The sequence below is a fragment of the Lottia gigantea genome (genome assembly GCF_000327385.1).
Source record: "Lottia gigantea unplaced genomic scaffold LOTGIsca_26, whole genome shotgun sequence".
Classification (NCBI taxonomy): domain Eukaryota; kingdom Metazoa; phylum Mollusca; class Gastropoda; family Lottiidae; genus Lottia; species Lottia gigantea.
This window is the reverse complement of record NW_008708797.1, coordinates 2,826,225-2,840,043: the sequence shown is the minus strand read 5'-3', so window position 1 is coordinate 2,840,043 and position 13,819 is coordinate 2,826,225. Positions and strand designations below refer to the sequence as shown.

Genomic DNA, 13,819 nt, shown 5'->3' with positions numbered 1-13,819 from the left:
GGACAAGGTAATTCGGTCATAGTTATAAGGGGACAAGGTAATTTGGTCATAGTAATAAAGGAACAAGGTAATTCGGTCATAGTTATAAGGGGACAAGGTAATTTGGTCACAGTAATAAGGGTATAAGGTAATTCGGTCATAGTTATAAGGGGACAAGGTAATTTGGTCACAGTAATAAGGGGACAAGGTAATTCGGTCATAGTTATAAGGGGATAAGGTAATTCGGTCATAGTTATAAGGGGACAGGGTAATTTAGTCACAGTAATAAGGGGACAAGGAAATTCGGTCATAGTTATAAGGGGACAAGGAAATTCGGTCATAGTTAAAAGGGGACAAGGTAATTTGGTCTTAGTAATAAAGGAACACGGTAATTCGGTTATAGTAATAAGGGAACAAGGTAATTCGGTCATAATTATAAGGGGACGAGGTAATTTGGTCATAGTAATAAAGGAACAAGTTAATTCGGTCATAGTTATAAGGGGACAAGGTAATGTAATTCACATTAATGAGGGCACAAGGTGCAAACACTGAGCCGTCTTGGAACTACCCTTATGTACTGGGTGCCAAACACAAGGAATATACCAGTAGCTTTCTTAAGGATTGTGGCAAATGTAACTGTAACCAAATAACAATGCCCTTATTACTATAGCTAAAATATAGTGTGCCCGTATTACTATGGCCAAAATATAGTGTGCCCGTATTATTGCGACCATTATTTTCGGTGCCCAAATTTACTGTAACCCAGTAACCGTGCACCTGTATTTCATATCGGCACACGGTTTGTCCGTCTTTTCACATTATTGGTAATCGATTGAGAATCCGAAAATTACCTCTCGTGATATAAACCTGTGTGATAGTAGCCCCTCTTGCATTAGGAAATCCTATAGCTCATTCAGCTTCGACCGATTTCGAAAAATTTTGACAGTTGTTTAAGATTTGGGCGGATATTGAGTACTCTGACACTCTTGCTAATCCGACATCGTTTTGCGGTCCCAGTGTATGTCGGATTATACAGAGTATACTGTATGTGATAAGAAGTTTTCAGGGATATAAACTGACATGTATAGCGGTGGTTAGACAACAACTCAGAATATATTCTCATCTTTAACTGTTGACTTTAATCAATGATTTTATTTAACACTATTCAATTTGATTATTGATAGAAACGTCTTCCATTGGTCCAAATGTATTTAGTTGGATTAGTTGGAATTCAGTTGAAATAAGTTAGATTTGGCGCTAGACAGTTATTCAGATCTGCTGCGATTTCACTATGGATAGATGTAGAATGTCTCTCGTTGTCTTGTTCGTAATAGCTTCTCAGGTAAGCCAACCTACATGTATTGTTCACTGTTTTTTTGAAAAAATACCTATTTCATTCGAAATCCTCATAAGCATTATAAATTAAACGTCCAGGTATCCGAATTACAATTTACAACGCTCTTGATTCCCAAGTTTCTTCTCGTGATTGTTCTAACATTTATTGTGGTAAAATGAAAAAAAAAGCATGATACAAAAATGAAAAGAAAGAAAGTTCAAAAGTAAAATTTCAGTAACGATTTATGGAGTTGATTAATGAAATCTATTTGCAATTTTTAACGAACAATCAAGATTTCAACAGGCGATCAATGCTTTATCAAAATTAGAATTGCCAATAAAAATCAGCCGAATAATTGAAATTTGTCATTTTTTTTTTTTTTTTGTTATTTTTCAGTGTTCTGGAGACACCAAATATGATAAAATCACCATCAGTAGTTCAGTTGAGTTTCAGGGAACGACAAAATATCACGCAAAAGTAGGTTCAGGTTCAGTATTTCGGTAATTAAATCTGTAAATAACCTTTCTTGCAAAATACATGTTTGAGTTTATTTGAAACTTTAGGATTTGACCCTATGGTATACATTTTTCATTACGCATTTTGTCTGCGAAAAAAGTTAAAGCAATCTTAATGTTACTTTGACAGCTGTTTGACGTTTCGTCCTTTGATTAAACAAAATGTATATTGATTTATTTTAGTCCTGGATTAAGGATTTGATTAACCAGGAACCACCAGAAGAGACACAAAATGTAGAAGGTACAATAGAGAGTGATGAACTGATAATGGCGGTAAAGAATGACCAGAATATAGATAAACAGAGTACTACTGTAAGTTGGTTTGTACCAGTACAGCCTCATAGCAAATCCGTTATAGATAAATAATTTTTTTCCAAAAAAAAAGAAATTTCTGGAGCTATAATTTTGACTAATCGCAGGTACATTTTTGATTTATTCCGAATCAAGTTTGAGGCTTTGAGAAATACTACGTGAATAAAGTATATTGGTTTCTCTAACATCATTGAAGAAAAGGTCAAATTTTTAACAATCGCGTATTTTTTTAATTCAGGAGTCGGTGCATAAAAGAAAAACAGTAGAATTTGGATATATGTTGTGGCCAAATGCCATTGTACCATGGAAGTACAGTGAGGACAAAGACAAAAAATTCAGTAAGCAGATTTGTGCATGTTAGTCACCTTCACTAGAATTGGTCATATACGGTTCTTAAACTTTTTGTCTAGGTTATAAACAGTTATTTTGATAAGGTCATTTTTAAAGGGTTTTTAGGCATTTGCACAAGCTTGTAATAGAGTTATTAGATTTCAACGACGGCTGGTAACATCTCGTCAATCACCAGATGAAGCCCATCGACTACTACTTCATGCGAAACTACGTATGGTTCTTACCGTATGTCTTGTGTTTGTGTCAAATATCAAGAAATAATACTTCTAAATGGCACTTTCAGAGAATTCTGACACCAAAGTGAAAATACATGACGCAATGGAGCATTGGGAGAAGAGAACATGTTTAAGGTTTATTCCATTATGGTTGTATCCACAAGCATTCAAACCATCACATTATCTTGAAATACAGAAGGGTCCAGGGTAAGTTAAAGCTTAGTTTCATGGACATTTCTAGCTCAAAATGACCAGGTTGAATTAGTAATACAGGTTCATAAAAGCAAAGACGTACAGCAGCATCTTCGACGGATTGCGGGGTAAACGCTTACAGAGCTTAAAGAGCTTAATCCAATGGATAGCCAAACATTAAAAAGTAACTATTTTCTTCAAATGCTACCTTTTGATCAAATTTAAAGTCAAACGATCTGAACATAACATTAGTATATACGTAAATAGATTAGTTTTAAAAAGATTGTTTTGCAGATGTGCATCGGCTGTGGGCTATCAGCAATATTATGCTCAACCATTAGTATTAAACGAAATGCATTGTTTAGGGGTAAGTTTCTAATTTAGCTTATTGAAATCATATGAAAGACGCGTAAAGAATTTTAATATATCTCGACGATCTCCCGTCAAGTGATTTTATCTTACACTTTTCAGAATTTCAGTTTAATGAAAATGGAAATTGACGACACATCAAATGTATTCTCTTTCCAAGCCATTTAAGAACAACATATTAACGTCCTGCTAATCGGTCGTCGGGTTTCCTTCTGAAAATGACTTGGACAACTGAAATTCTTACTCTTACCAGCCTGAAAACCGATAAGTTTAGACAATTTTATTCGTTTAACCTTTGTAGGTAGGTAGTTGGTGTTAGTCGTAGTAGTTGAATTGGAACAATTGGATGATTCTATACTGCTAGATTTGTAGGTGAGAAGCTTCTTTTGAGAATTATTGTTAATTTTTATATTTTCAGCTTGGTACCATTGTACATGAAATTGGTCACACCATAGGATTTTATCATGAACATGCTAGACGAGATCGTGAGAAATTCATTCGTATTAATTCTGACAATATTCTCGATGACATGCAGTCTAATTTTCAAGAAGCTGTGTATTCCACTACCGAAACATTGTATGATTTAGGTTCTGATATGCATTATGGACCCAAGGTAAGGTTTTGCCGTGTTCATTGGCAGCACAATACTAGGAAGCATGACTATTCTACGCTGATAACTTATAGCGTTCCACTAATGAGCAACATGGTTTGGCTGGCTAGATACTATGCTTAAAAAAATATTAAGGTTTTCAATGCTTTCTTTGAAAGCAATAAGTGTCATCTTGACAGCACATCAACATAATAATAATAGTTTTAGAAGCTAATTACACTAGACTCTCGGAACTCGAATATGGTGAAATGATAACGGGGGTTCATGAGCTAGTATCCGAATCTTACAGAGGCACTCGGCATTGTCAAAATTACTATCGTAAACTTTAAGAATCACTGAAATCATTGAAAATAAAATGTTAGTATTTCAGTGGTAATGGTGAGAATACTATTGATGCTATCGATCCTGATTTAGCGTTTTTAATGGGAAGACGAGATGGTTTGTCATTTCTGGACACAAAAGCAGCTAATATCGCTTATAATTGTGCAGGTTGGTCCAATTTCAATTAAACTTTTGCCAGAAATATATTCATATGTTTGACAAAACGTTAACTTTATCTGGCAAGTTTTTGGTTTATTGTAATTGACTTATTGTGTTCATTGAATTCATGTACATGTTATAGTATAGGTTTATTTTATTGTAGATAAATGTTCACCAGATATAAAATGTGAAAATAAAGGATTTGTTACACAGAATTGTTCATGTTATTGTCCCTATGGTTTAAGTGGTGAAAGGTGCCAGTTTATATCTCAAGGATTTTCCTCAGGTATAGCTGATAGATACTGTAAAAGAAACCATCACTTATGCCTGATTAAGGGGAATTTGATGGTTTGAAAAGCAACCTTATTTATTGATTAATCATTTCAAAACGTTTTTTCCAAGAAAAACTTCGACAAAGAACAGCATAGCACGTTCTCTTGGACCCTGTTTACTCAAATAGCCTAAAACTATTCATTTCTCTCGTTTTCTAGAATGTAGTCAGAAATTTGATTTAACATTTGGTGAGAAAATTGTGATAAATTCGCCAAAATATTCCAGAAGGAATTCTCAATCTGAATGTTTTTGGTTAGTGAAGGTAAATATCTTTAACTAGTTTAATTCTCAGACGTTCAATGTTCACCCAAGAATCATTGGTTTAATGGCTTAAAGAGATGGCATGGCTTTGGAAACGAATAGTCAATAAATGTTCAATTTTCAAATTGTAGATATGAAAATTAATTCAGAAACGATGGATTCTTTCTTGTTGACGCCCATAGTGATGTGTTAACCAACACCGAAAGCTGGAATCTAGAAATTCACTTGATATTAAAACACAGAATAAAACCTGGTAAAATTTGCATTGGATGACAGAAATTTGGATGTCCAAGCTACAATAGAAGGCACTAAAGAGGCTTCTGTTACCTCGATTCTTGATTGCACTATTCTCTATTCACACTGATCACCTCTCAGAGACAAATGCCCTTTCTCAAACTAATTGTTCTGTAATCTGTCCTTCACGTACTTGTCAAAATACTACCTGATACACTTTCAGGCTGAAGCAGGAAATTCTTTAAAAATGAAATTAACGCTTAATTTACCAAGTGATACTAAGAATCATATTTGTATACACTGGTTAGAAGTTAGGTATTCCCATGTAGGTCAAGAGGGGCCAAGGTAAGTGATGGGGTTTATACTTTTGCGAGAATCCCAGTTCATTTTTAAACTAAAATCTGATGTACCAAATCCATTTGGTATTAAACAAATTCAACAGGCGTTGGAAACTCCCCTGAATGTAAAAGAAATTATCATTCTCTTCAAATATGTTCTCGAAGAAAACTGGTTATTTTCTTTTGACTTTCTAAATAAATTCCTACCCCTCACCACCACCAATTAAAAATAAGATCATGAAATGATGTAGTGTTGAGGAGTCCCATCGCAGCAGTTTTGACCTTCAAGTTTTATTATACGAATAGCAAATTTTATAAAATAGCAATAAGCCTGGGGAATTTGGTAGAATCCTAGTTTCTGTTTATCGAAATGTCAAATGACTTTATAGTGTCAATAACTGATAAAACTAAATACTAAATTCTATCAACTGAGTTAAACCAAGTTTAATATCTTTTACACTTCCTGAATTTTAATTTATCAAACTTCAATATCCAGATTTATACTTGCTATCTGGTGGAATCTGGTTAATCTTTCCTTTCATTCACTTTAAAGAGACACTCAAGAAACGAAATATTACAGACAGCTAAAACACTCATGCAAAAGATAATTTATAATATGTCAGACATGTTCAATCGGAGGTCCGTTTGTGAGCAGTCATCAGACTTGGTTCTTTTGAGCCTATAACTACCATTGACATTGTTTTCAATATTTTTTTTTGTATTTATGCCAAAGTGGCTTATATTATTCTAAGCACACAACCGAAATGTTACCACTATACCAGCCTTTGGTTTCCATGATTTCTGCTATCTTTGTTTTGACAAGTGAAGAGTTTCTTTTACAGATACTGTGGCTACACTTCTATACCAGTAAATATTACCTCAAATACCGATATCATTACTATTACTATGAATACAACTACTAGTGTTGGATATAGACATACTGGGTTCAATATGGTAATTCAAGCTGAAGGACCAATAGGTAATATTTTTAAATATATTATAGATATGTTTATCGACTCAACCTAAGCTTCTTTTTGCATTATTCCAGTTCTCCGCCCGAGCAATAACTTGAACATAACAATCATCAACAATATTATGGCATTATCAATTCTGTTAGGCTCTTCATTTCATTACCGTTATCATCAAGAAAACCATCATCATTACTGATCAGATAACCATCATCAATACTACCGTTAATGTTAACGTTAAATCATTCATACCATTGAGGTTAAATCAGATCTCACCAATGTAATTAGTATCAGCAACATCAATAACGTTAGGATACACTGCAAGTAAAATCATCATCATTTGTGCCATTATCTGTAATAATAATAAAACCTGCGTATAAGAGGTGAATAAGAATAAATGTGAGAGCCCCAACCAACTTAAGTTCAGGGGCTCTATTTGAGCCACTGAACGCACAATTAGAAACACAGACACCGATGGCGTTGGTTTGACTATTAATCTATACCACCATTCAGGTCATCATTACCAAATTTTACAATTTTTACAGATCGAATGGTACAATGTACTTTTGTTAAATCTGAGAAATGTCCATTTTATTTTGAAGAGACTAGTGATTTAGTTTGGAAGATAATCGATGTAAGTATTATGGGTGAGCAGTATTTTTTGGAAGTATGATTTTTATGGTTTATTAGACTTACCTTTTCTTGAGAAATGCTTATGTTTTGCATCAGATTTTAATTGACAAGAGTTCATCTCATATTTTTGATGAGTGTTTTGTGTTCAAAATCTACATCTGCACCATGCAGGACTGATTGCTACGTTTAGGAATAGGGGTTAAATTTCCCAAGTTTCAGGCGTATATGTTTGACGTAAGCGAACTCACTGAACAAAAGGTATTTATTTTTTCTGAATAATAAATATTTCTTTTAGCAAATACCAAGTTTACGAACTAATCGTAGTGATGACAAAACCGATGTAAGGTATGTAGTAGCAAGTTCTCCAGTGTCTTCAACATCAGCAACACAAACTGGTTTACTCACTAGCGCTGACATTAAAGGTAATACTAATTTCTACAACATTCATATTTTACAATATATACCAATCTATACTCTATCCTGAGTAAGATAGGCTTCATGACACCACGAGATGGAATTAACAGAATTTCTTGCTTGAACAGCTTTACTTCTCACTGTTTGGTATGTTATGTTTTATCATAAAAGCTTCGCAGAATGGTCTGGCTAACACGATTTTATTTAATTCTAGCTGGTAATTGGTGTCTGTGTTTTGAGTATTATTCACCATTAGGTGATTTGAGTGTAGTATTACAGTCATCTGATGTTAGCTCACCATCAAAAACACTGTGGGAAGACAAACTGAATCCTGATACACTAAGATCAGTTTGTGTCAACGTCAACCAAACAACCAAATTTAAGGTACATTAAGTCACGGTATTGGAAACATCTACCTTGAATAATCAATCAACGCGTAATAGAAAATATATCACAATATATATATTAGTTGGTGGCCGATCCTATTTTCAACTTTCCGAAAAGAAAAAGCTACTATCTTTTATTTTTCACTTTTATTTTAATGCCATTCGCTTTTCTTTTCAGCTGTCTATATCAGTAAATCTGAAAGAGTATAATTTGGTAGTATTAAGTAAGATAACTTTAGAACCTAATGGTATCTGTGTTAATGATGTCAGTGCTAGTGACCAGTCCACTTCAAATAATGGTATGTATGGTATATTTATCATAGATCTAGATAAATTCCTTTTTCTTCCCCGTTACCAAGAGACTTTAAATTTGATTATCAGATTAAAAGAACATCAATAGGTGAGATTGCAGGTAGAATCATTACTTCATTGTGAGAGCAATGGTCTGCTGATAATAAAATTCGACATATTTATGTATTTTAAAAGAAATGAAATTGAGTTTTACGTCCTACTCTTGAGATTTTTAAAAATAATGTTGAAAGTAAGAAACTTTACTGTTTTACATATTTTTCTTTAATGACAAGAATAGTTCAACAACTGTAATGATTAATGGTGCAATTTAATTGAACACTTTTAGATCTGGTTCTATGGAAGTGTGATTTTGAATCCGATATGTGTGGATTACATGATTGTTATGGTTATTATACTATGAAATGGGAACGAATGCCCAAATATCCTTTATTTGGTCCCAATCATGGTCATAGAAAGTCTGAAGATGATTATGGTTCCAACTTTTTTCTTGTTAGAAATGGAATGTACAAGGTAGTTATGTTGGTGATTAATAATTGATAACCTGTCCAATAGTTTCGTCGCAAATCTTAAATTTTCATATTTATCAACTTTATGAAATGTCTGAGATTGATTCTGATATTTTTGAGAAGAATGACGTAATATTATTGCCAGTAATTATTCAACTCTTTCTAGGTGATATCCGAGAGTTGTATTTTTATTGAATATAAACTGAATCTTAATACAATTACCTTTTAAATTACTTTATGTTTATGTGCAATGTGCAATGTGCATGTCATAATATTTCTTGGATTTTAATGCAGAGACGTGGTAGTGAAGCTTGCACTGTTAGTAAGGATGTATTATTGAAGAATAATGAGAATTGTCTGGAGTTCTATTTCTATGTATGGGGATTTTCTACTGGTAACGTATCAATAAATATAGTAGATGAAAATGGCGATAAAACTCTTATCTGGAGTTTTGATAAATATGGTCTACAGAATATAAGATGGAAGTTATATGAAATACCTATAACAGTAACTGGTAATATGAAGGTATTTATCAAATTTCATTTTAATCCCGTTTTCTGGACCCATAGAACTGTTATTCTATAAATAATATTAGGTTCCAAACATTTAGGTCGAACCTGGTGAAAAGGGTTACGGATAATTCGGAAACATTAATGTTGACACATTTGGAAGAAAGGATGTTGTAATGCCTGTAAATTTCACTTTCTTGCATTTACTAAGAAAAGTTGTCTTTGAGACATGAATGTTCAAACTTTAGCTGATGAGCTCAATATATTAATTGTAGTTAGGCTTGATTTTTCTGTGTGTGGATGACTTTCTTATGAAGTTTTCAAGATAAGCAAAAGAAATGTATCAAATTGATTGTTTATCTTTATTTCAGTTGAGTTTTGAGACGGTGTTGAAATTTTGGTGGGGAAGTTTTGGTATTGATGATATTAAAGTCAAAGAAACTGATTGTTGATGTTTGATAATTTGATATTTAAATTACCACTGCACTTTTTGGTCAATTTGCACTAAATTAAAGTATTAAATTAATTTCTTGTTTTATTACAAAATGTTACAAGGGTATTTTTAACTCGCAATAAATGCCATTGTATCAGTTTGAACACGATAATATCGTTCAAAGCTCGCTGTACCATCCCTCTAACTCTCTACTAATATGTCATCATTATGAAGTCAAAGTGATTGTAAACCAAAAATCTATTGGCGCTAAATTGATATCTGTCCTTGTTTGGAATGTTTTATGAAATTTTAAATATGCCGAGATGTACGATTACTGAAAATAAGGGAATTACAAATTCAGCTAATAAAATACCTCCTGTAAAAAGAAATCGATCTTATCGACTAACGAGACCTGTAACGTGATTAAATTTCACTTTGTATTTGAAATGGGGAAATTAATCAAATATTACGATATATATAAACAACAACAGAAGGTTAAGCTTTGATTGGATAAAGACTTAAGTTAAAACAAGAGACACATTAATACGTGGACAAGATTGTCATTAGAAAGTTGACAAAGTTGTACGTACAATGTAGAAAAATAAATCGTCAAGGAATACAAAAAGAATTTACAGCAGGTCTAAGCATTTGGTCAAAATTCATTTTTAGACCTGTAATCAGAATGAAATTCTTTATTTTACTGCTGTTGTGTATTGGGTGTCCATGTTTGATTACTGCAGATTGCATTATTGATGAATTGGATATTGTCGTTACCAGTAAGTATTATCATGTCTCCAAATCAACCTGGTTCTGTATGGTCTGTATGTTTAGCCTCACATTCCTGTTAGTTTAAATTAGAAAGATAGTCTGTAAGTCAAAGTAACATAACCCCACTTGGAAGCTATATCAGTCTTCCAGTCGTATTACTAATATGTCAGATGTAAGTAGTTTAGAAATATCCAACTTGACAAGTATCATGCTACTTGTAATTGATATTTGCATCACCATCATATTATTATCACTACCAGTCATTCAAAATTAAAAAGTATACATGACAAACTCATAATTATGTAGAGTGATACAAGTCAAATTCAGCGTTTTCTGTAACGTATGCCTGTAAGTATGTGTACAATCAACAGGGATCACCATAGTTCTACAAACCAAATCACTTCAGATCCTGTAAAACTGATCCACAAAATCATCAGCAATAATCCTTGTCCAAATAGTACAAAACTGACACCCAAAGTTTCACATTAACATTTTTAAAAAAACCTTGCAGTGTTTTATCTGACTTGTAAACCGACACGGAGTCATTTTCTGGGTGTTTTTTTTGTTTTTTTTTTTTTTTTGAAAACATTAAATAATTAGGAAAAACTCGTGCCTACAAGATTCGGTCCGTTCATAAACCAGTGAGCTAGACTTTCTTTTTTCTAACACTTTCAAGCACTTGTAGTCATTACGTGGAGTGACGTAATCTTCAGTGAACATGCCATTCAAATAGTCCTGGGGGTTGGATGTTGCAGTTTATTAAAAAAAAGACTAATGAATCCACCATAATGCAAAACAATTCGAACTCAATGTGCATCCTGACCTGAAATACGTTTTACTGAGATTCGTTTTCCGACAAAGGGGTGTAAACTATATATGTGTGTAATAAAACTAAGGAGTAGTCTACCATAGTATAGAGTTGTGTTCCGTTATTTAAAACTATGTATTGATAAGGCCTCCCGGATTCAACAACACAGATTAAATTAGTAAATGTTTGGGCACACGAGCGGTCTTGGTCGGAGACTGATGTCGCCGATTAGAGTTATGTCTTGAGATTTGGCGACTATAGCACGGGTACACGAAAAGACAACATGCATCTAAAAGATAAAGGAATCTGAAAGGATAATGGAAGTCTGTCTTGCAGACTATTGGAGACAATAATCATAATCAAATTTGTTTGATATTATAAATCTTGTCGTGGAAGTACGGGCATACGCGAGATCAGTCAAAACCTTCATACAATGAGCACACGCTAGTTAGGATCTCATTACAATAAAAATGCACAGCTCTGGATGTCAGTTTATTTCCAAGCGGGTATATCACTCGTTCATGACAATTTTTGAAATATGACAAAGCAGCCAAATAAGTGCCGCGCTCTTCCTCTATAGGCCTACAATTTACTTTGTATATTTCTATATCCTTTTCAGTTAATCGCCAACCCAAGAGTGTCTGTTCATTCCGTAATGAAAATTTTCATGAAGGTCGATCAGTAAGAGAATGTAACATAGATTGTACATGTATGGTTGGTCGTCTAACATGCTGTTCCAAGTAAGAATTTTTGACTCTCGTTCATCTGTTGTGGCAATAAGCTTATACTGGTCGGTCAAGACGCTAAAGTCATACATCTGTTGATTTGGAATCCAATTTTTACGTCATAGAAATCAACTGTTGAGCAACCATGTGTATAACAAACAGTTCTTTAAGTAGTAGCCAGACATTTCTGATAAACAGCCACATTTAGAAAATCTCCACCGAGAATGGCAGTAATACGAATTAAATTTCAAATCAAAATCAAATTTTTACTAACGTTATTTTTTTTTTCAGATCTAAAACTCATTGTCAAAGAGCTGAAAGTTGTCGGAAGGTTATTTTTGACTTCAATACATCACTCTTCACCAGAAGTTTGGTAACTTGTGAAGAGAAGGTCAAGACTAAATTGGTTCCTGTTTATGATCATATCAGTAAGAATGTAGTTAAGAGTAAAGTTGTTACAATACAACCACCACAACAGATAAAGCTGACAACACCTGCTAAAATAGTGGAACCACCACCTGAAAACATAGCACAAAGAAAACGAAGACTAAATATTGCAAGAATAATGAGGATAAATAGAGCGAGGCGAAGAAAGTTAGCCAGAGCTCAGAGAAGAAAGGCATCCGCTAAATCAACTAGTGTTAAGAAACCATCCTCCATCTCAAACAATTCGTCACAAAAGGGCATGTCCTTATTGGATAGGTTGAGATACAATGGTGCAAGAAGGAGGCAAACGATGAAAAAGAAAACGCGAGTGGCATCTGCTCAGGTAGATAAAAATAGGGCAGCTTCTGGAAGCGTTGGCAAACAAGCCATAATTAAAGAACAGAAACAGGCTACGAAGAGATTTACTTTCGAGCAAATGATAAGAAAGAATCATGAAAGGAGACTTCGAAAGATGAGAAAAAAGCTGAGTAAAGGAAGAGATGCTGTTCAGAGCAAAGAAGCGGCCTCCACCAAAGAAACGAAACAGGCTTCTGAGGGTTTAACTTACGAAGAAATGTTTAAAAAGAATCACGAAAGGAGACTTCGAAAGATGAGAAAAAAGTTGAGTCAGGGAACAGCTGCTGTTCAGAGCAAAAAAGCAGCCTCAACTAAAGAAACGAAACAGGCTTCTGACGGTTTAACTTATGAAGAAATGTTTAAAAAGAATCACGAAAGGAGACTTCGAAAGATGAGAAAAAAGTTGAGTAAGGGAACAGCTGCTGTTCAGAGCACAAAAGCGGCCTCCACCAAAGAAAAGAAAAAGGCCTCTGAGGGTTTAACTTATGAAGAAATGTTGAGAAGGGATAGTGAAAGAAGAAATAAAAAACGGAGAAGGTTGAATGCAAACCGTAGTTCGTACTTATTGAATGCAATGAGAAGAAATAGATTGAGACGAGAACGACTAAGACAACAAAGATTGGCAAATTTAAACAAAAGTCAGTAACTTCTGATATATCTTTGATGAATGTCATTCATCAGATTCTAAATAAATATCAAGTTTTGAGCGGATATGTATTGACTTTAATCTATCGTTTATCATATCTGTCACTATCGCCCTATGGTGGGATGGTACCCATTTATCGTAGCCTATCCGTCACTATCGCCCTTTGGTGGGACGATACTCTACCACTTAAAGTTATCGTAGCCAATTTTCGCCGTCATTGGTGTTCAATACAGATTGTATTTTGAATACACTTCACCTTTAACAAAATGACACTTCTGGCCTACAGAGGCAGCACCAGACTCCTGAGAAGACTCTCCCTTGGTGTATTCTGACACCAATATTTTTGGTCAAAAACTTTTTTCAATTTGTTTGAAACGAAAGTTATCACCAAAGAATGATCGCT

At 33.9% G+C, this 13,819-nt stretch overlaps 2 protein-coding genes across 2 annotated transcripts; both read left to right on the top strand.

Annotated features, from left to right (window-relative positions):
• Positions 1-3,714: 3,714 nt before the first annotated feature.
• On the top strand, positions 3,715-4,388 carry LOTGIDRAFT_117544 (hypothetical protein; the record flags this gene model as incomplete). Its single annotated transcript, XM_009056087.1, has 2 exons — positions 3,715-3,882; positions 4,242-4,388. Coding segments are annotated over 2 exons (315 nt in total), but the record flags the coding sequence as incomplete, so codon positions are not given.
• Positions 4,389-10,243: 5,855 nt separating this feature from the next.
• LOTGIDRAFT_232225 (hypothetical protein) lies at positions 10,244-13,482 on the top strand. The gene is made up of 3 exons (XM_009056086.1): positions 10,244-10,462; positions 11,882-12,002; positions 12,279-13,482. The coding sequence occupies exons 1-3, from the start codon at positions 10,369-10,371 to the stop codon at positions 13,414-13,416; spliced, it is 1,353 nt and encodes a 450-aa protein (XP_009054334.1). The 5' UTR covers positions 10,244-10,368; the 3' UTR covers positions 13,417-13,482.
• The last annotated feature ends 337 nt before the right edge of the window (positions 13,483-13,819 follow it).

Excerpts from the sequence above, each read along its gene's own strand:
- LOTGIDRAFT_232225 (XM_009056086.1), top strand. The coding sequence starts at position 10,369 with ATGAAATTCTTTATTTTACTGCTGTTGTGTATTGGGTGTCCATGTTTG. Across the intron at positions 10,463-11,881 it reads ATTGGATATTGTCGTTACCA|TTAATCGCCAACCCAAGAGT; the intron begins GTAAGTATTATC and ends TATCCTTTTCAG. Across the intron at positions 12,003-12,278 it reads CGTCTAACATGCTGTTCCAA|ATCTAAAACTCATTGTCAAA; the intron begins GTAAGAATTTTT and ends TTTTTTTTTCAG.